General features: G+C 39.5%; 1 protein-coding gene and 1 long non-coding RNA gene across 3 annotated transcripts in view; both read right to left on the minus strand.

Moving 5' to 3' along the window:
• Positions 1-5,668: 5,668 nt before the first annotated feature.
• LOC131240651 (protein PAM71-homolog, chloroplastic) lies at positions 5,669-18,247 on the minus strand. Of its 2 annotated transcripts, XM_058239033.1 has the most exons (10): positions 17,900-18,247; positions 15,408-15,567; positions 12,462-12,645; positions 9,068-9,115; positions 8,021-8,117; positions 7,410-7,570; positions 6,848-6,913; positions 6,417-6,467; positions 6,215-6,319; positions 5,669-6,073 (listed from the first exon to the last, which is right to left on the minus strand). In XM_058239033.1, exons 1-10 carry the CDS (start codon positions 18,216-18,218, stop codon positions 6,008-6,010), a joined length of 1,257 nt encoding a protein of 418 aa, XP_058095016.1. In that variant the 5' UTR covers positions 18,219-18,247; the 3' UTR covers positions 5,669-6,007. The 2 variants fall into 2 exon arrangements, with proteins under 2 accessions (XP_058095016.1, XP_058095017.1); XM_058239034.1 differs by lacking the exon at positions 9,068-9,115.
• A 2,172-nt stretch (positions 18,248-20,419) lies between these two features.
• Positions 20,420-21,522, minus strand: part of LOC131240654 (uncharacterized) — a 39,846-nt gene continuing 38,743 nt past the window's right edge. Inside the window, exon 2 of the long non-coding RNA XR_009168835.1 lies at positions 20,420-20,767. This is a non-coding gene — a long non-coding RNA (uncharacterized LOC131240654). The remainder of the gene's footprint in view (positions 20,768-21,522) is intronic.

Consider the following 21,522-nt stretch of genomic DNA (forward strand, 5'->3'; position numbering starts at 1 on the left):
AATTAGTTTAAAGGTAGCAGTTTTCAGTCCATAGACCGAAAGCCAGGCGGCTCATGTAAAAAATCCCTTCTTTTAAAAATGCAAGGGAAAGGCATTGAACGCTTGGCAGCATAGGTGTTACATAAATTAAACGGTCCACATCACGTTCCCCACTTCGTAGGTTTCATATGCAAAATGTTATACAGAAATAAATTTTCAATTGGCCGAAAAGTTAAGATCATTCAATCGAATGGGATTGTAAGCCATATATAGTGGGTCCCATGAGTTGGACGGTTTGGTTTGATTTACATATATCCGAAGTGTACAAGTGCAAAGTTCACGAGTATGGCTATCATTCTCCGCCAGTGTATCAAATGGCTTCAACCGCCATGTATATGATATAAAGAAGAAGAAAATCGAAATGCGTAATGGAGAGGGTATTTTTGTCATTTTGTCATTTTGGATTACATATTTACACTGATGGGGGAAGAGTTCTGTATGAGTTTTGTATAACTTAAAGAATGGTAATTTTAGATATCAAATGGACGGTTAAGAGGGAAGTAGTGAGTGGCCCAGCTCAAATGGAAAATAAGATGGTAAGATCAAGTCAGTATTTTGGTGCGGAGCAGATTAAGTGCGGCCTGCCTCACCCAAGATGGTGCGGCCCTTTTGTATATCTATGATATCCCTCCATTTTTCTGGTTTATTTTAGGGCATGAACCATAATTGAATGAGATCTAAATATGGGGCAAACCATACTATAGGAAACAATAGTGATTGAATGTCCCATCATTAAAATTTCTTATAGGCCATCCGAGTGTCTCCATTTAGTTTATTTGCCATCCAACTTAAGTGATAAAATCAAATAAACTTATATAAAAAGAAAAAATAAATATACACCTTCTTGTCCTCATTTTTTTGTCAGACACACACTCACACATCTCTGTTTTATTTTTTTTTTGTTACACGTGCACTCACACTCCACATATACATGCACTCACGTCACAGTGGGATTTCACAACAAAGTGTATTGGAACTTATGACCTTGTGCTAAAATTCTCATAAGTCTACACAAATATTATCTTAATTCAAAACTTTTATGACTCATTAATCACCAATCACTACAATATCATGTGGCATGGTCCACCTTAGAATTGAATAGGCTTCATATGGGCTCATGCCATATGATGTTTGGGCAAAATGGATGAATATTGTGGAAATGGAACAACTTCACTGAGGTGAGACCCATGGTTGGTGGATATAGAACACATAAATCAAGGTGGGACCTACGGTGAGTGCAAAACTACCATTCACGCCGGCCCTACATTGATAAATTGTACGGTTTATAAGTTATAGTGCTCTTATTTACATTCAGACACCAATACAGTCCAATCCCAGCCATTGATTCTTCAGTTTTCTTCATCCATTGAATGTTACATTCAGAGACTTATAGAACCAATCCCAGCCATTGAACCTTTGGTTTTTCCTCATTTGAATGTGGATCGTTGCTGCATCTCTTCGTAACCATGTATTTACATGTTAACAATCTAAAGGTTAAACTCGACCAATTGAGTAAACTTCTTGCTTGTAGTCCATCCATGATGGGACCCATCGTATCAATGGCTTAGATAAACCGAAAATGGGCCTCAAATGTACAAACTCATTTCACAAGAAGGAAGTTCCCTGTTCCTAACAAGTCGAATCCTCCCAGTAGTTTTATCTCAAAACCCGCCGGAGCTTTTGCAACGTAAGAATATGACCGCCACGTGTTAGCAAACAAAAGGGCATGTCATGATTAGCATATGATAGTGCCTGAATCTTCGTCATGGTTTATTAAATTCAAATTCAACTTAAATTAGTGCAAAAACCTTCATTTATTTAATCTTAATTTATATAGTTTTAGTACACTTCCATCGCTCTCACACGGGTGAAGGGGGAATCTTTCTCGGGGCGTAGACTAAAGTGATAGTTCCATTCCATTTTCTTAAGTTGTGGTAGCCTGGACTATGTACACGTGGCATGTTCGTATCTGAGTCCACGCAGTCCAAACAGTAGGGCCCATTTTAGATGGACCATGACCTAAAAGTCTATACTGTTGGAACCTTCCAACTATCCAATTGGCGAGTATTAAATTGACGGTTGAAATCTAGAATTTCAGCTGCAAAAATTAAACATGCAAGATCGGATGGCTGAAATCATTCCATCAGTCTACGTGCAGAACCTGGCTCGCGTGATTCAGATGATTCGATACGTGTATCACATAAGTGAGGGGATAGCAAAATGGTGGTGAACTATCACCTTGCTCTGCAACATTTTCGCAAGAAGTTACTGCGGTCCGAAACTAGGTGGGCCCCTGTGATGTTTTCGTCAAATCCACACCGTCCATCTGTTTTTTCAGCTCATGTTAGGATATTAGCCAAAAAAATGAGGCAGATCTAAAGCTAAAGTGGGTCACATGACAGAAAATAGCGGTGATTTACCGTCCACCGTTGAAACATTCTTTGGGACAAAAAAGTTTTGGGAGAGGCTAATATTTTTGTTTTTTAAATTCAACCTAGTAGAATGATCTTACGAGCGGTTTGAACGGCATATAAACATCAATGTGGACCCCGGGAGGTTTTAACCATAGGCATTTCCCTATCCACTATTTCTTGTATTTCTTGTTGTGTGGATCACTTGATTGTTGGATCTGCCTCCTTTCATTTTACAATGCTTAAAATGATCTGAAAAAAAGGATGGACGGGGTGGATTTCTCGAAAACATCACAGTGGCCCCACCTAGCCACAGTAACTTCATGCTGTCGAACGCAATCCGCGTCCTCTCCGGTCGTATAAAGACAGATTCTCTCACGTGCGCGCGGGCTCGCAGCGGTTAAAAAGCGCATGGAGACAAACGAGCGTCTGAGATTCACCCTTCGTCCCACATTTCCACTTCCGAATGGGCGGTTTTGCTTGTCCTCTCTACGGCTCTTACCTGTCCACCCTACCTATTAGGAGACAGCAATCGATATACAGCCGGACCTTGAGAGTCCATGCTCATGAACATTGTTACCATGCACCTGCCATCTATTTACCAGATCCAACCGTTCAAACTCTGCCCATTTTATATGATTCACGACCCAAAATCAAATTGATTTTTTATACACTAATCTATGATCGTTTGGAAGTTGTCTTCCGAACCATTGAATCTTCTTTTTCCATTTCAGCCAGCACTAGGATCATTAGGCTTTTGCTTCTGCCTCACCCATGAAGAGGTCCCAATTTGGACGGTTCAGATGAGGTACCTCATGCACGATGTAAATGTATAATAGTACTGTGCATGCCTATGGATTATCATACACCGTCAGCATCCAAAATAACTCAGCGAATTCTGCATGGGAAAGACCGTGATACTCTGGCAGAATGTGGGCCAAACAAAAGCCTTCCGTACGGTCTTTACAGAGCATACGACTCACACATGGAGCCCTCATAAGTTCGTTTGCTCAGGTACAGATGGACGGCCAGAATTGTACAACCTGTCAACGGAAAAACTACCACGTGGCAGTCGATAGTTTCATGACAATGCCGAATGGGAGACATGTGGCTAGAAGAGGGATGAAACGATAGTCCATTTCCAGCCAAGAACCTCGAAGTACTACCTTGAAAAAGTTGTGGTGGGAACCATGACTGCTGAAAGGCTATTTACGAAGAGGAAATTTCGTGCACGCTATACTCGGGTTTTCTGTTTGAACATGTGTGGCCCCTGTTTTAAGTGATCCGAGTCATTGGTCTGTTGGACCCCTTTGTGCATGTGCCAAAAATCTCCTTTGTGGATCATGATGAAAATCTCATTTTCTGGCCCGCCAAGATAGATGTTTGAAAAGACATGTACAGCAAAGGTCTAGTTTGGACTAAAAAAGGCCTAACTCTGGTGATATGATCTGGTGATGTGGAAGATATTTGGGGATTGGCCCATCCATGATGGAATCCAATAGACCAATCGTCAGGATCACTGAATTGTGGGCCCCACTTGTGGAAATTGAAACAGCAGCAGATTGCGTTATTCTCCAGTGGCGAGTATGGTATGTAGCTTTGTCTGGAAAGGGGTCTATTAGAGTGTGGTAAATGGGCGCGTCTGATACAAATCTCTAATTTGTGGTGACTGACATACATCCATATCAATCAAGTCGTCTGAATCAGGGGTCTAGTTGTGGACAGAGCAAGAAGCAGACTCAAATCACAAGTAATCAGAAATCCTAACCATCCAATTGGTGACCATTAAGTGCATAATTCAAAAAAGAAAAAAGAAAAAAAGAAATGGTTGGGTTTCCATTGTTCCAAAGTCAACAGACAAGACCAGATGATTTTTGAGCCATGCTCCATTTACAATGGGCCAGAATTTGAATGGTCCAGGTTGATACACGTGTATGGTGGACGAATTTAGGACATTTTAAGCCCAAAAGGGAAGATGCCTGTTTCGACCCCTTTAAAGGGCATTTTGGGAGATATGTCATATGGCTGGGCCCATTGGGCCTTCAGGCCTAGATACTCTGGGTTGTGATTACTAACCTGAAATCTTAGCCATTGAGCAGCATGTACTTGGGCCAATGGCCCTTATCATGCTCTGGATATTGTCACTAAAATAACACGAGAAAATTGTTGATATAATTGCCGACTCTCTTTGAAAGGCTGATAATGGAAAATAACGCTGGGTCCCATGCCACCTTGGTTGCAGGGGTGGTCAGACCATCACAGGCTAGATTGGGCAAGCCTGGACTTGCAAATTTTGATTTGAGCTGTCCGGATATGGTCCGTTTGGGCACAAGGAATCCATGGCGTGGACATGAATAATAATGGAAGGCTGATAATGGAAAATATCACCAGCCCACCTTGGTTGCAGGGGTTGTTAGAGCATCACATATTCACATTCCAGGTTGGTCTAGGATTGGACTTTCAAAATTTTGACTCGAGTTGTGTCTAGACCTCGTCTGTTTGGATACAAGGATTTCATTGTGGACAACTATAGCAAGTGTAAATCTCATTTTCTTTCAAGACAATGGTTATCTTATATCTTTAGCTAAATGTTCAAAGGTATAATAATTACAACTATAGATAAATGTTTTTTTTTTTTTTTCCGCAATCCAAAAGGCCACAAACATCGATAAAAAACCACTATAAATCAACGATTTTCTTTGCAATTCAAAAGGACAACTGTCGATAGAAAACCAATTTCCTCGTGGATTCCTCATGTATAAATAGGTAAGGATAATCACAAGATCAAACCAAGCTTTGAGATGGCCCAGCTGGCACATTTACCACCTCTATCCACGGTGGATGGAGAATTGTACCACACAAATGCCTGGATGTCCCAGCCAATTCCTTTCATTCTTCGCACAGAAATGTACAACATGAAAGCTGGAATGTCCCAGCCAATTCCTCTCACTTATCGCACTGGCTTGTGGTGCACATGTTGCTTACATCAACGTAAAGGCTATTGTTTGGACACAGTAAACATGGCTGCCCTGCACAGGCCACAACAGAGTTGGATTGCTATTTTTTGCAAGGACCGCCAAATTAATCTTGATTTCGCCAAATCAAGATTTTTGAAAGAAGCATCCCAACATAACCTAAAGGTTTCAAAAGGAAGAGCTCACCCATGATTGGTGACTGGAGAGGGAGCAGAATCAAATAACAGATAAGCAATCGCAGTAGCAACAAAATCCTTGTATTTAAGGAAAAATTGGGATTGGGAAGAAACCCGGGAGTGTCACAATAACAAAAATGATAGAGTCCAACAATATGTTGCTAGAATCTAGCAAAGATGATATACATTCTGCATCCATGACTGGTGACTCTGTTCTTACATAAATAAATCTTAATTAGTTCTATCTATGGAAATGAAAACTAGCTGTAAAAACATTCCACATAAGACAAGCATACTTAAGGAATTCGAAATCCTTTTATTGCTTTGTTGGGACCTCAATCAATTCTGGATATCTTGCGGTGGAGAACGCGCTGATGCTGCTTGCAAATGGGGCTCTGATGAACTTTCAGAAAACTCCTAGGAGTGTCGCTACAGAAAAAAGGAGAAAGAGCACACCACCCAAGTAGCCAACCTAGTTGAGAAGAAAAGAATTTCACATATGCATGAGACATTGCATGCATAAATTCATAGTTAATACTTGATTGCAGGCAAGAATTGAGATGTAAGTTCAGCTGTAATGAATGAGGAACAGGATAGGTCTTGCAGGCCCCACCAGTTTTTCCGAAATGTAATTGGCAAGGAATGCACCCCCTAGAATTGCAACGGTTGTTGCAACCAGGTGTCCGGCAATGGCGCCACCAGCTACACCCCATGGGGACTGCAGAGAAACAAGTGGGTATGAAGTTGCAGATATAGATGTTGTAACTAAACAAAAAGGCGATATTATTTCTCACATGAAGTTCACAAAATCACACCTGCGCAGCACCCAGAGCAATTGTAGCCAGCATCGAGCGATCACCCCATTCCTGAAGTGTTTGAGATCTTGTTATTTCTGGGTCGTATCCATCAAAATAGAAAACCTCCAATATTTCAGACCTGAATGCTCTTGTTATTACAAGAAACAGCAATGCTTGACTGAATATGTTTATATGCAATGGATAAAAGTCCATCCATTGGCTGACAGGGATTGTTCCGTCTACTGCCAATTTGAAGCATTGCCCATCAGAAGACCAACTGGACCAGTGGATGGCGGGCCTGACCTATATGGAATACTGGTCCAATTGAAGAATATCAGGCTGATCCGGCCCGAGCATTGCATACTGCCTTGTCATGGTTACATAGCATATAGAGAATGATTTTGCTTATTCACTTTCTTCTTCCTAGAGTTGCTTGAGAGGTTGCTTACAGCAAAGAACACGAGGCTGAAAGACTTCCAGATGATTTCAAGTGGATTTGTTAGCCTCTTTGCTACCTGGAAACATCAAACACATTCCCCATGTCATGATTCTCATGAATTTATTGCAAAAATGACACTTGCAGTTAGATTGCAGTGCTTCAATTGCATTGGCAGTATAGCTAACCACGGCTTCTATAAATCATAAAATCTCTTCATGTTCAAATAACATCGACGATCATGTATTTCCATAATCTTACAACATCATACACACAAAACCATGCATTCTGCAAAAGATCAATATATTCCGGAGTCGATTATGACTTGGGAGTTGTTTCATCTGAAGAAAAGATAAAGCATAACAATTACAGAGAGTGAAAGGCAAATAGAAAGATACAAAAATTACCACAGCAACCAGCATCACCTTCGTGTTTGTAACAACTAGCAATTCATAAGGACATCTCTATCATATAATTATATTTGTATCACTACACACACACCCACACGCGCACGCGTGCACCAAAAAAAAATAATCCCGTAAAACCAGATGGTAGGAAGAGTTAGAAAGGCTGACCTTTTCCTTCAGAAGCTCCTCAGCTTCAACCAATTCTCCAAGTTCAGGGCTCTCTTTAGTGCTCTTAGCCATGTCCGATGGAAGTTCCCATGCATTTTTTATTGATTTCAAACCAAAAAACATAAGAAGAGCTACTGCTGCATATTCTCCGATGGGCACAGCTGTGAGAGAGGCCATACATCAAGATATGGAAAAGTGGTGTATTTTGGACTCAAAGATAGCAAAATTTGGATGGAAAAACATGCCCTTTTCAAATCAAAACTTTATCAAGTAAGATCTGAAAGATCTGGATTCAGTTAGAAAAATTGCTTGCTTTGGATTTTGACTAGAAAAACATGATTACCAAATTAGCAGGCAAGTATATGACTCCGGTTCAAGCAGAACACAGAAGTAGTGCAAGAATGGTCTGAATTATCTCTAATTCTGATGCATATACAAAACCCAAAACATCCCATTGGAAGGCTAACAGATAATCATGCTAGTGAATGTAAGAGGTAAGAGGAAAGAAAAGGACAATAATGATTAAGGTGCCTGTTTATTATATGAATTCATTTCATGTCAAGGAAAGATAAGCATAGTGTGATAGATCCTACCAATAATCCCACACTTACTTGTTCGAAACTGTGCTGGTACTGAACGAAATATCCGTCCTATTACCACAGATAGGACTGTCATAAGTGAAAGAGCACCCATTGATCCCATTAAAACCTGCTCATTTAATTCAAAACATGAAAACAGTCATAGATTTGAAATATATGTTCTTCGTAAATATTAAATCTTCACGAAGCGTTGGTGATTAGAACAAATGTGATAAAAGAACGTAATCTTATGTGACCTATGTCAAGCTAGATATCAGAAGTTGTATAATAGTGTGGACTTGACAACAACTATCAAACCCTTCAGTTGTAGGACTTATTTTCTGTCATTATTTAGCAGTGGTAAATGTATGCTCTAAACTTCACATAATGGATGTAAGTCAGAATTGAAATACATGATCTTATATTAATAGAAAAATTGACCCACTTCATAGAGTTCTGTAAACAATTGCCAAAGCATCTAAGCTTTACATATTTTATATTTTAATGTTTTCCTTTTTTTTTATAGCTAACAAAATGGATACTGGAGTATGGATTTTATACTAAAATTCAAGTATCAAACATGACACAACATAGATTTGTTGGACAGAGAGTGTTCAAGTATCATCGTGTGCAGCCATCATTGCTGGTCTTACAATCCCCTCTGTGCCTTGGAAAACCAACTCCAAGTAAAGAAATATGGACATTCCTGTTAACATGTCCTCAGTACACCCTCGCCATCCTCATCTAACCATCTAAACTAATGGCTCATCTTATTGCAGTATCTGTATGCACATAAATGCATTATAAGCTTAAAAACAGCCCCTTCAATACCTTTCATGTAATGGATGGTCCATATAGGCCACCAGTAGTACATAAACATTTAGTCAAATAATAGCAATAAACAATCAGCACCTTTTGATCCTCTTCAAGTAAGTGCATTGCAAGCTCAAAGATATAGAGAAATAGTGGACAAACAAGGGCAAGAAAATGCAGCATAATTTGAGAATTAGCAAAATGTAATCCTATAAAAACTGCTCAAAAGAGTGCAAGAAAAATAAATAAATGGAAGTAGTGCAATACCAGTCCTTTTCCATATTGCATAGCCAACAATGCAGCAATAAAAAATGTCTGCCAAAGAAAAGAAAAGAGAAGGCATTATTGAAGCTTTTTTTTTTTTTGGGAGACTTTATCAGTATAGAATCTAAGAACTAAACTGTCAAGGCGCTCATGAATTTTACAAGAAAAAAAGGCTTCAAGAAAATTCTGCTGGTGTTCATTCATTTTGGATTCACACAGCCGGTGTCAACATCAAAGCATTCAGAATTTAGCAGACTAAATTATTCAATCATTGATAGAAGCCATGATCCATCCTTATCATCAAACAAACAATTCACAAAAGTAAACTTGTATCACTTTAAAAGTATATGAACAAAGTACTATTCTACTATCATCACCAATGAAAATCTATATGATAGCAGAAATTTGTCTATTTCAGGAACTTGGATCTGCAAATGTAATGTCAGTTTAGTGCTGGGTGTACATATTGTTTAACTCTATATATGAGTTGGTTTGTGTTTATGCATGCATGCCAATAACTTATTTGTGAGTCTTCATGATGGTAATCATCACCACCATCATCATAGCCTTGTCCCAGCTATTTCTGTTGGCTTCTCAATCGTGTGGCAAAAGTCTTATGCCACAGATGGTTCTAAATATTGTTCGAAAACAAATTGACTCAGCTGAGTCATCTCAGTTTCAGCGTGCAGCAAAACGAGTCACCAGACTGAAAACAGGACTGAAAGGGGACCAAAACAGACTGAGATCAATGAGCTGGGGCAGGTCATACTGGTTTCAGTCCAGGCTGAGTGGAAGTATGTTATAAAATTTCTCAATCTTAATTACTAATTTTCCATGAAAAGGACAATTTCCATGTTCAATTGAAAAAAGAAAAGAAAAGAATTGAACTGTGGGGGTCATCTGGTAGCCCCAAGGAGAAGATAACCATATCATTAAACAAGCAACAGGACCCCTTGCTGCAACCCTCTTGATCTCTGAAATAACCCCGCTAGTGAGCCAATAACTAGAATTGAGAAAGGTGCCATGCTCATGCATTCCTTGATCCACAATCGCCGTTTATTTCCAAAATCCATCCTTTTAAGAACGTGTATAGCATAAACCCCCAATCAATGTGATCGTAACTCTTCTCATATCTAGCTTGCAAAGAATCCCCTTTTCCAAGCTTCTTTTCCTGGAGCCAATAGCTTCGTTAGCCACGAAGATACCGTCTAAAATTTGTCTCTCCTCCACATAAGTTCCTAAAAAGGGATAGATCACCGACCCAAGGACCTCTCTCAATCTCAAAGAGAGCATCTTTGTGAGAATCATATAAACTCCCTTAACCAAACTTATCGGCCTGTTGATCCTTAATATTAGAAGCATCTTCTATTTTAGGATTCAAGGTTGTAAAGGAAGGCATTAAGACCCTTACTTAAGATGGCCAATCATGAAATTCCCTCACAAAACACATGATCTTCTATGATAACCTCCCAAGATTCTTAGAGAAAAGCAAAGGAGAAGCCATCCAGCTCAGGGGCCTTATCTCTATCCAACCCCCACACCGCCTTCCAAATCTCCTCAGAAAAATCCCTCTCAAGCTAATTGACTTCCACCTCCATGACTTGTTGAAAAGGAACGGCATCCAACTTAGGCCTTGAGAGTTGAGATATTTTCTTTATTCTCTCTCTTTTTAAGCCAAATAACTCTAGACATTTGCCTACAGCTCTCCTCCTCTCCTCTTTAGGATCTTTTGGTATTCAAGCTTAGAGACCTCCCTAAACAACATCCTATCTTCCTCAAGACCCCCTATCAATATCATTAATCATACTTTGAAGATCCTCCTTTTTCTAGCATCAGCCCCAAAAGTGGACCTGCTTCCAATCTTTCAGCTTAAGATTTAACATAATGAAGTTTCTTCATGATCCGAAATCCCACCCATCCCTCAATCACCTGCTCGTTCCACCACCCTGCTACCATTTCCACAAAGCTATTATGCCTTACCCACCAGTTCTGGAAGTGAAAGGGAGACAGGCCACTTGATATGCCTGAAGTTTCTAAACCAATTGGAACAATATCTGATGTCGACTGTGGGAGAACTAAATCTAATTGCATCACACCTGAAAATGACTTTCCCACTCATAAGAGATGAGGAACCTATCGAGCTTACACGTAATGAGCCTGTCTTGATTGTTAGACCAAGTGAAACAATGCCCATCAAGAGGAAGATCAACAAGGATATTGCTATTGACAAAGGCAGCAAACTTTCTCATAAAGGTGGTCACTCTGCTTCCTCCCGACTTCTCATACCTGAATCAGATTGTATTGAAGTCCCCTCCTAAACACCATGAGAATTCCATGTATGCTTAACCAAAGAGAGCTCATTCCAGAATCCACTTCTCAATCTAGGATCATTGGGCCCATAAACTGTTGTTAACACCCACAAGAATTCCTCCCCAACCAGGTGACATTTCAAAGAGAGCGAATAGACTCCCATGTGGACATCCACCACCGAAATCAGATCACTATTCCACAGGGCAATTTTTCCCTCATTGACGTTTATGGATCTGTGATCAGAGAAATCCTACTTCAAGGTTCCTACCACTTGAGTTACTCACTTGTTCACTCTCTAATTGTCATTATAAATATGGGAAACCCATCTTACTACGAAATATGAAAGAATCTGAGCTACCTCACAAAACTTTACCAAAACTGCTATGAAGGGGTCTTTCAGAAATCGAATAACAATAATAGTCCCCTTTAATCAAAACAGGCAGAGAATCCAGCCATCCACAAATTTTCTTTTCGATAATGACAATTTATTAAAATACAAGGACATTTGACACCCTTTAATCAAAACAGGCAGAGAATCCAGCCATCCACAAATTTTCTTTTCGATAAATTCAATTTATTAAAATACAAGGACATTTGTGTCAAGTTGAAGGCTCTAAAAAGGCTAGGGGAAGGCACAAAAAAAAAACGTGGGTGGAGGTAGAAGGAAAAAACTTGATGACCTATGGTCTAACTGAAGTTATGGCCCTCTAACACCACAATGTTTGTACATTTTATGAGTACTGGTGGATATTGTGCATATAGGTCATTAAAATTTCAAAAAATTTTAGACTCGAGCAAGGCGGATTTGAGGATTCGATATTTGAATAAGTTTGAGGTATTATGGACATTTATAAATTGACTACGTCCATGCCATGCTAAGGATTCCAGATTAAGTACACAGCTTACATGTGGATCACACTTCTCAAGTCGTATCATAGGTTAAGAGAGCAAAAGAGATAAAAGAAAAGACTTACGAAACTATGCTTTGATTGTCACCTGAGTTTACCCCCATTTTCGAGAATACAAAAAACAAGAGAAGGAAAAGAAAAACAAAACTATAATCATCCAAGAAATGAAGTTTAGTTACCTTGTCCCCAATCTCAGAAACAAATATCAAAGTGAATGCAGCAGTGAAGCCTGACTTAGCAATTGCTGCTAAGAGTGCAGAAGGGCCTCCCGTCATAAAAGCAGCCAAGGAAAATGCTAAAGCGCATCCAAGTAGCACACCAGCTACGGATGGTGGAAAGGGAACTCTTGTAAGAGGTTTTGCACTGCCAATTCATGAGATATATATTTGGTTATATTGATTACGAGATTTATTTGATTTCAATTGGCATGCAAAATTTAAACTTATACAATGGAAGCATTGAGAGAGCACCAGTTGTAGTATCATTTGGCTAAAAGAATCAATGACTAAAAGCAGACAATGGCATCCTCAAGATTCAAGCTAGAAAAGCATCAAGCTGAACCGCCAAAGTGGTGATAGTGTCATTCCCTGGAAGAGTTTTCAACTCTTCAGCAAGAGCTGCATGACGTCTTTGTCCAGCATGTAAGAGAGCTCCAAGAGGAATTACTTGGGTAATTTTTGGTGTGTTCTCAGCTACAGTTTTGATGCTCTTTGCAGTAATATTTGGATCCTATATTTGCCGACATATGTGCCAGCCTTTATCTAGCTTGCATCGTATTAGAAGAGTTCGTAAATGACAATATTTATTTTAAAAGAAGGGTTGGGGCACTCTTACTAGATTAGAGCTCCCATGTGAACAAGGTGCTACATTACATACAAGCCCTTCACACTAGACAAGATGACTTGAGCTCCTTTATATAGATAGCAGTTACGACCTCCTTTCACACAAGTATCTGATTTGGGATTAAATTAGAAAGATACTGAACATAAGGAAATGGGTGTACACCATTAAGTTTTATCCTAATGGTACGATTGAACGTTTAAAGGCTCATTTGGTTTGCTAAGGAATATACTCAGACTCTTGACGTTGATTATACTGAGACCTTCTCTCCTATTGCCAAGTTGAACTCCATTCATGTTATCCTCCCCATGGCCATTAATTATGGTTGGCCCATCCTAATGCCTTTCTTAATGTGATCTCACTAAGGAGGTCTGTATCGAGCAACCACCTGGATTCGTTGCTTGGGGAGATTCAAACAAGGTGTGTAAAGTGTGCAAGACTATTTGTGGGTTGAAGCAATCACCATGTGTATGGTTTGACAAATTTATTGAAGTTGTGTTAAACTATTTCTTTATTCGAAGTCATTCTGACCATTCCATCTATGCATGGAAAGACACCTCGGGTCTTATTATTTTAGCAATATATGTTGATGATATTCTTGTTGCAGGAAGTGACAATAGGAGGGATTGAGGATCCTAAGAAGTACCTTAAAAGGCTTTCTCACAAAAGATCTCAATCATCTTTGATACTTTCTTGTTATAGAAGTCATCAGATCTAAAGAAGAAATTAATCCATTTGAATGACAATACATTCTGGATTTGCTCACGGAGATGTCTTCTCAGTACTAAGCTAGTTGATACACCAATGGATTTGAATCACAAACCTGTTGGCGATCAAGGAGATATGGTTGAAGATCCAAGGTGTAGAAGATTATTTAGGGAACTTGTCACTCAACCAGATATATCGTATGCTGTGAGTGGGGTGAGCTAGTTTATGAGCTCTCCAAGGGTATTTCACATGGATGCAATTGTTCGGATTCTGCACATCTAGGAGGAAATCTAGTCACATGGAATAGTAGGAAGTAGAATATCGTGGCCTGATTAAGCGCTAAAGTTGAATACAAAGCAATGGTTCATACCTCTTGAGTTAATGTGTAGCAAGAAACTTTTGCAGGAAATGGGGTTTGCGGTGAATCTACCTATGTAGTTGTTTTATGATAATTAAGCAGTATCCCACATTGCAAACGATCTGGTCTATCATGAAAGAACTAAAGATATTGAAGTCAACTCTCACTTTATACATGATAAGGTTTTCAGTGGTGAAATCTCTACATCATATGTCCGATCTCTCAGGATCAACTAGTTGATGTGTTCACCAAGGCCTTTCCTCACAGTCAATTTACATGCATATACTCCAAGCTTAGCATCAACAACATCTATGCTCTAGCTTGAGGAGAAATGTTAACGCCTAAGGATGTGGAATGTATAGTTGTATGGCCCACCTAATAGATGTAGATGAGTCGTCCATTGTACGACCCAACTATCTTCTCTCTTTTATATTTAGTATTTATATTGGATTGGGACTTGTTTGGAATATGAACATTATTAATGAAGGAATTTTTGTACTTTTTGCTTTTTATTATTAATATAAAGGGGAAGAGTGGGGACGTCTAGCCCTAACTCTTTTTCCTCCCGTCTCCCAACTTTATCTTCTCTCTCTTTTCCACATCTTCATCTCTCTTTAATCTATGATTTTGCAACTATAAAATAACATGACCAACTTGTTGGTTTTAATAATACTCTAACTATCCAGACTCAATTATTTCAATTTATCCTTAAAGGTCCACATTAGTGTATTTATGGTACCTGATGAGAAAAATTACCAAAAATAAAAAATAAAATCCCTTCTCATATCCAACAAATGGTTACCAACCTCTGACATTTATCTTTATTATTAAGGCTGGGCATTTTGATGAGTCATTTTGCCATGCATGAAAGTCGAGTCATTCCCTATGTTACAAGGATAAACTAGGTCTAAGTCAAAATTTAAGAACACTAGTATTTTACTAATAAAAAAGCAGTTTGCTACAAATGGGATAAGGAAGAACTATCAACCATGTGAAACTTTTAGCTCCAACTCAGACATTTTGTCATTGCAACACAAGAAGATTAAAGGACACCTTGAACCATGAAATGCATCCACGGAGGACAAAAGAACACATATAGAATCTGTTTCACTAGCCAAATTCAAGTATTGCAATTTTGAAACCTATGCAGATCTAACAGTTATAGTACGTAGGAAAGGAATGACTTCTGAAATCACCACAACCATACTCTTTAACTTACGACTCAGATAAATTTTTAGAGTCAGAATTGTGGACAGAAGTCTTGCTGCTTTCATTTTCCTCGCCTCCTTCATAGCCCCCAGCTCCAATATTAACATTGGATGCTTGTGCTTTGACTTTAACCCGCAATGAATTGGACCTTGATATGTCTCTAAATCTCACTATAAAATTTTTGAAAAGTAAAGTGTTAGTCGTCACTTTACAACCATAAGCACCAACAAATATGACATCGCCATATGGTTGAAGAAACATAAAGTAAGATGCAAACCATAGCTTTTAATGTTTATATAACTTCCTCTTTATTACATATGCATTGATACTATACACTATCATTCAGCTAGTAAATGCATACCTTGCAACAACCAGGATGGAAAACCTTTTTCTTTTAAAGGGATAGGATGGAGAACCATTTTAGTAGGTAGAAAAGCATGGGAAGGTCTAGCATCCAACAAACAAATATGGGGATTCGGTCATAATTTCCTGTAAGAATGAATTAAAGTCAGTGGTGGCATTACCAGAGAGGAGGAAAGACAATATCACTATTTGATCCATCTCATCTCCAATCTTCAGGGGAACCTCCATCTAAGACCTCCAGAGGGATTGGCTGTCAGTTGCGGTGAGTTCTACTGTATCTGTTTGGCTTGTGGCTAGATGGGTTCCACTTCCAGGTGGTGGGTTGAAACTGAATTTGACAGGCATCCATTGGAAATCATGGTTCCTCGGGCTTAAGGGTACTGCATAGAGGTGCAAAGGTTACATTCACATGATTTTCTTGGATCCATAACTCCAGGAATGGCGTGCAAGGTGGAGGCCCTTTCACTTTGGAATAATTTTAGTGATAAAATTATAGTGATGGGAACTCGTAAATGTAAATGGTTGGGCAAAAGGAGATACTCTTGAGCCTTGGGATGTGGCTTTAGCATGCAATGAGATCAGAACTCTCACTTGTATGCTAAAAATTCCGTTTACCCAAGCTGGGAGAGAGACTAGTTCAGTTGATGACGCATTGGCAGAGGAGGATGTCTCCCATCCATCCCTTTGTATTGGGAACATGCTTCCCCTACTGTAATGTTTTGTTTTCAACAAAATTTCAGTTACTTCTCAGGAAAATTAATTTTAATTTTAAGGTCATTATCAAGAGATTGGCTTTTTTAATAGATATGAACACAAGATTGATTATATGGCTTGTTTTGGACATGTTTATCATCATCATCTAAGCCTTATCCCAACTGACTGGGTATGGCTACATGAATCCTTTTCTGACATTCCACTCTATCAAAGGCCATAACTTCAGCTAGACAACAGGTCATCAAGTGTTTTTTTAAGTACTCCACCCAAGTCCTTTTGGGCCTTCCCCTTGCCCTTTTAGAGCCTTCAACTTCTACCACTTCTTGTTGAACAACTTTGTCAACCAAAAATAACCAAATATCTCCCATACACTTCCAAACCTCTATCAGTATACCATTGGGTCCTGAGAAAAAAAAAAATGCTTGATTGGATCCTTGGTTGGTTTGTCAGTTTTAATGGCCATGTGTATGCTGGAAGAATAATTGCTCCATCAAAATTTTGACAAACCAATCAAGGATCCAAGCAAGCAGTTTTCATGAGCTCCATCACAAAACCTCTAAAGTTCAGGACATATATGACATCCATGACCGTGGACTCTTGGACTGAATGCCGAAGCGATGAACTCAATTGCTCCTCCACGTTGTCAAAACCATGCGGACTCGAGCTAGTGTTGGTTTGGTTCTTTGGCAGGATTTGTCATTTGTGACAGCTTCAAAAGGATCATAGCTTCTGTTGGAGTTTCAAGCAAAACCTCTAAAGTTCAGGAAGATAAAGAGCCATTATGGGTCCTGAGTCCCAGCAAATGGATGGTATCTAGAGCACGGGATTCTGTATGGTTCAGCGATCCAGACTGTTGATCTCATGTGCCCCACCAATTATTTGGCCTAGCTTATGTTGAATGAGGATTGCTGATTTACATTTCTCTTAATTATCTATTTGCAGGCCATTGATCAAGGGGTAAACATCCACCAATCTGGGATATTTTGTCAGGCATTCCCCAACCACATGGGACCCATCAGATCACCAAACACCACGGGCTCCATATGTACACAATCCCACCCCTTAAGCAGAACATGCAATCCAATAAAGCTCAGGACACCTATAATTCCTCAGAGGTCAACTACAAATTCCAAATTCTCCTTACAAACAACCGCTACTTCAAGTGCCTGAATTTTTGGGCTCTTTCACCTCAAGCTTCTAATCAATATATATATATATATATATATATATAGCCATTCTAACTGAGAAATTCAACTCATTTCAAGAACAGGATTTCAAGATATAAAATGCACACCCTGCAAATTGACTACTTCCACATATATAAAAGAAAACTGATGGCTAGTAATTGCAATTCAATCAGATATAGAATCCAAACGCGAGCTAATTGAAACAGGAACGAAATGAGAAGGTGGGAGTCGGACTTACAGGAGCGTGGATTTTTCCAATCTCTGCTGCTAAGGCATGGAGAGGAATGGAAGAAGGAGAGCAATGGGATTTTCGCTTTTGAAAGGGTGCGGGAGTGGAAATTGCAGGCCTGCATCTTTCCTAACTTTATAACCACATACTCTTCACACAACAACCCTCGTTTTTGACAGAACTCCTGCAAACAGAGCAAACTGCTACTGCGGATAGAAGAAGATAATATGAAATTTCCTGTATGGGAGGTCTGAAGGAGGCGGGTCTTTCTCGGCCTGCCACGTGTACGTGTTGGGATAAAGGGGTTTTCCCGGGCATTCTTTTGCATCCAGGAGTCGATGGCTCGGTCGGAGACTCGGGTGCGTGAGCCCCCCAGATGAGAGGGCTTATTTATACTCTGGTGGGGTGTGGTGGCTCATACGCACGCACACAACGCATTTTAGTAACTCAATATGAAGCGTCCGAATACTTAAAATCTCTGAAAATAGGTCAGAGGACCTAAAGTTAGTTTTCTCATGAAATCTTCGCCACTGATTAATAGAAATATATTCGTAGAAATCAGATCAATGAATACTTTTAGTATTAACTGTCCAATGGATATCCACCAGTCCTTCATTTGAGATATTTATTTAGTGTTATTTTCGGTTTTGATTTATCTGAGGGAGGACCCACAATTTGAACGGTTTCTTTAGAATTAAAGATACGTCACTTGAACGATTATAAATTAAAGAGTACCAAACATCAAACTCTGCTAGGGAATCAAAGGTTGTCATAAAGAGTAAGCCCCAGTTGTACGGACGACTTGCCCAAGGTCAAAAATGCCCCCGCTTTTACCTTGAAGCGTATCGGCTCCTCGAACTCCGAGTTGTACGAACGGTTCAAAAGAGAACAACGTTACATGGGCCCCACAGTTATGTATTTATTACATCCACAACGTTCATCTACATTTCGAAATCATTTAGGAGCATTATCCAAAAAATAAAACCATATCCAAAGATAAACTGGACCACACCACAAAGTCCAAACACAAAAACTCCGTACCTTTGGGCCATTAGGAGTGTTAGGTGGGGCGCGGATTGCGTCCTGCCCCCTCCATCCGGGCAGGGCTCTGTGAGGCCCGACGTGATGTAAGTGTTTTATCCACTCCGTTCATAGCTTTTCTCGTATCATTTTAAAGTATGATCCTAAAACTGAGGCAGGTACAAATCTCCCGTGGACCACACAAAAGGAAGCTGCAGTGATAATGACATTCACCGTTGAAACATTTCTAAGGGCCACCGTGATGTTGTTTTTACCATCCAACCTATTCATATGGTCATTTAGACGTGGATGAAGTGAAAACACAAATATCAGCTTGATCCTAAACTTCTCCGGCTCTCCAGAAGTTTTTAACGGTGGACGTTCAATCCCCACTTTATTGTCCACTTAGAGACTTGACCTACCTAAGTTTTTTAATCATACCTTAAAATGATATGAGAAAAATGATGAACGGAGTGGATAAAACACTTACATAACGGTGGCCCCTATAGAACCCTGCCCGGACGGATTACAGTCCCGCCAGGGGGTAGGACGCAATCCGCGTCCGTATTAGGTGATAACACGGTAGAGATGGTGGAACGGTAATATAGTAGAGTCAACTGTTCACATTAAAAGTGACAGGCTAGCGAATCAATCTGGTCCGTCCATCTATTTTCTCCTACTTAAAAGAGACGGTCTTAAAAGAAAATAATTGATGGCCAATCATTCATCAATGGTAATCAGAGAAAGACGACGGACAGGATTTCTAACTGCTGTGACTTTGGAAACAAGAGCTACCCATGATGTGGGTATCCCATCCAGGTGTGAAGAGATGGCTCTACCATCTCTTCGTTCATCGGATGCGGCGCGTGTATGTCCAATGTGAAATGTTGGTCGACTGCTGGATTCTTTTGACGCAGGTGGCCAATTCATACTCGGTACAATAAAAATGATGGACGGGTGGATTTCTCACAAACATCACTGTGGACCCTACAGAGATCCAGCGTCAGATGAACGGGTATCCAGCCCGGAGTCAGCACCCTTATGCCGTCCTCAGTTTTGACAGCTCATTTCAGGGTATGATCCAAAAAATGCAGACCTTGACCTGGTGAAGTTGGATTGGGCCATGTGCCTTTATCATAGATGAGGCTATGGAAAGGATGCTTGAAAGTGGGTCTGTTAAACAAGTAGTCGACAACATCCACCCGGCAGGCTCAATCCAACGCGGCCACATCATGTCCTTGCCACACCTGACAAAGAATTCCTATTTAGATTTGGTGGAAATATTACTAACATGAACAAAATTTTAATTTTGGGATATGAAATAATTTTTTCATCGAATATTGGCTTTAAATGATGGGCCAACTTCAAAGAAACTCAAATGCATTAGCTTCTCGATGAGTTTTCTATATTGTAAAAAAGAAGTTTTCTATTCCGTGAAGCCAACTAGCAATAGGATGAAAGCAAATTAATACCATATGAAGTAGACCTAAAACAGTACTAAAAAAGTAATGTGATATAAAAAGGCTGCAGATGGTTTTCTTAAGAGAATGAGAAAATTTGACTGATGTTTATTTTACATCCAGCTCTGGAAACAATGTCCAGATTGTCCAGATTCTAGACAATAACAACAAAAAAGGAAAAGTTAAATCAATAGAAGATGGTTTACCAGTCAAGCAAAACACCAGCAAAGACTACTGTGCTCTCCTCTAGTTAAGCTTGCTAGCAATTGGGCGGCTAGCCAACTCATCCACAACCGGGCAGCATGATCTCTACTGATGCACGGCCTAAAGGAAAGGACTTGGGCCATGATATAAAGCTCTGCAATGAAGTCCTCACTATCCAAATATGAATCTCCGGCTGGAATGGTAATTGCAGCGGATAAATAAGATGAACACTAACATGCAGCTCCCTCGGAATAAAGCAACACACATGTGGCATGCAGTAGGAACAGTTGGGAGGAAAAGATTCTAACCAGCAAAGTAGATGAAGAATGCAATTATTGCAATTTAGAGTAGTAGACTCACGGCAATTTTCGACTATATGGATGACCCAACAGATTGAATTATTGCAATTATGTTCAACTGAACGTCCATATATCAAATGCTTTCCACACACACAAGAAATGATTGTAAATATTCAGCTCAATCAAGAGATGAGATTTTTGTAATCTATGTGTATCCAAACAAATCATCCATGACAAGAATAAAAGCAGCTTGCTTTTCAAGTACAAACCAAAGCAGTTTAATAAAGAGAGCAGAGCAACCATCATATAGTAGAGGAAGGGAAGCAACCAACAGCAAAAATGAGGTTGTGCATGAATTAACTTCCCCAGGCCAGGGATACAAGGAAAACAAACGAAGCTTGAAATGGAAAAGAAAAAAAAAATGAGTTGAATAACTGACCATAGATAAACATAGATCGCTGTATAAAGTCAAACTAATCAAAATGAATTGAATTACAATCTCATACTAGAATACTCTAATCTAATAACCAGGCACAACAAACCCTTCTTTTTCTCAACATAAGTGGAATTACACATGCAATAGAATGGTGATGTTTAAAACTGATGTTTTATATTAAAAAAATAATAATCAGCACTTCAAATGCATCAA

Source organism: Magnolia sinica, chromosome 3, assembly GCF_029962835.1.
Source record: "Magnolia sinica isolate HGM2019 chromosome 3, MsV1, whole genome shotgun sequence".
NCBI classification, from domain to species: domain Eukaryota; kingdom Viridiplantae; phylum Streptophyta; class Magnoliopsida; order Magnoliales; family Magnoliaceae; genus Magnolia; species Magnolia sinica.

Bases quoted from the DNA above. Each gene is read 5' to 3' on its own strand.
- LOC131240651 (XM_058239033.1), bottom strand. From the start codon at position 18,218: ATGCAAAAGAATGCCCGGGAAAACCCCTTTATCCCAACACGTACACGT. The intron at 6,468-6,847 runs GTAAGCAACCTC...CAAACACTTCAG, and splicing joins TCAGCCTCGTGTTCTTTGCT to GAATGGGGTGATCGCTCGAT. The intron at 6,320-6,416 runs GTGTGATTTTGT...GTTTCTCTGCAG, and splicing joins TTGCTCTGGGTGCTGCGCAG to TCCCCATGGGGTGTAGCTGG.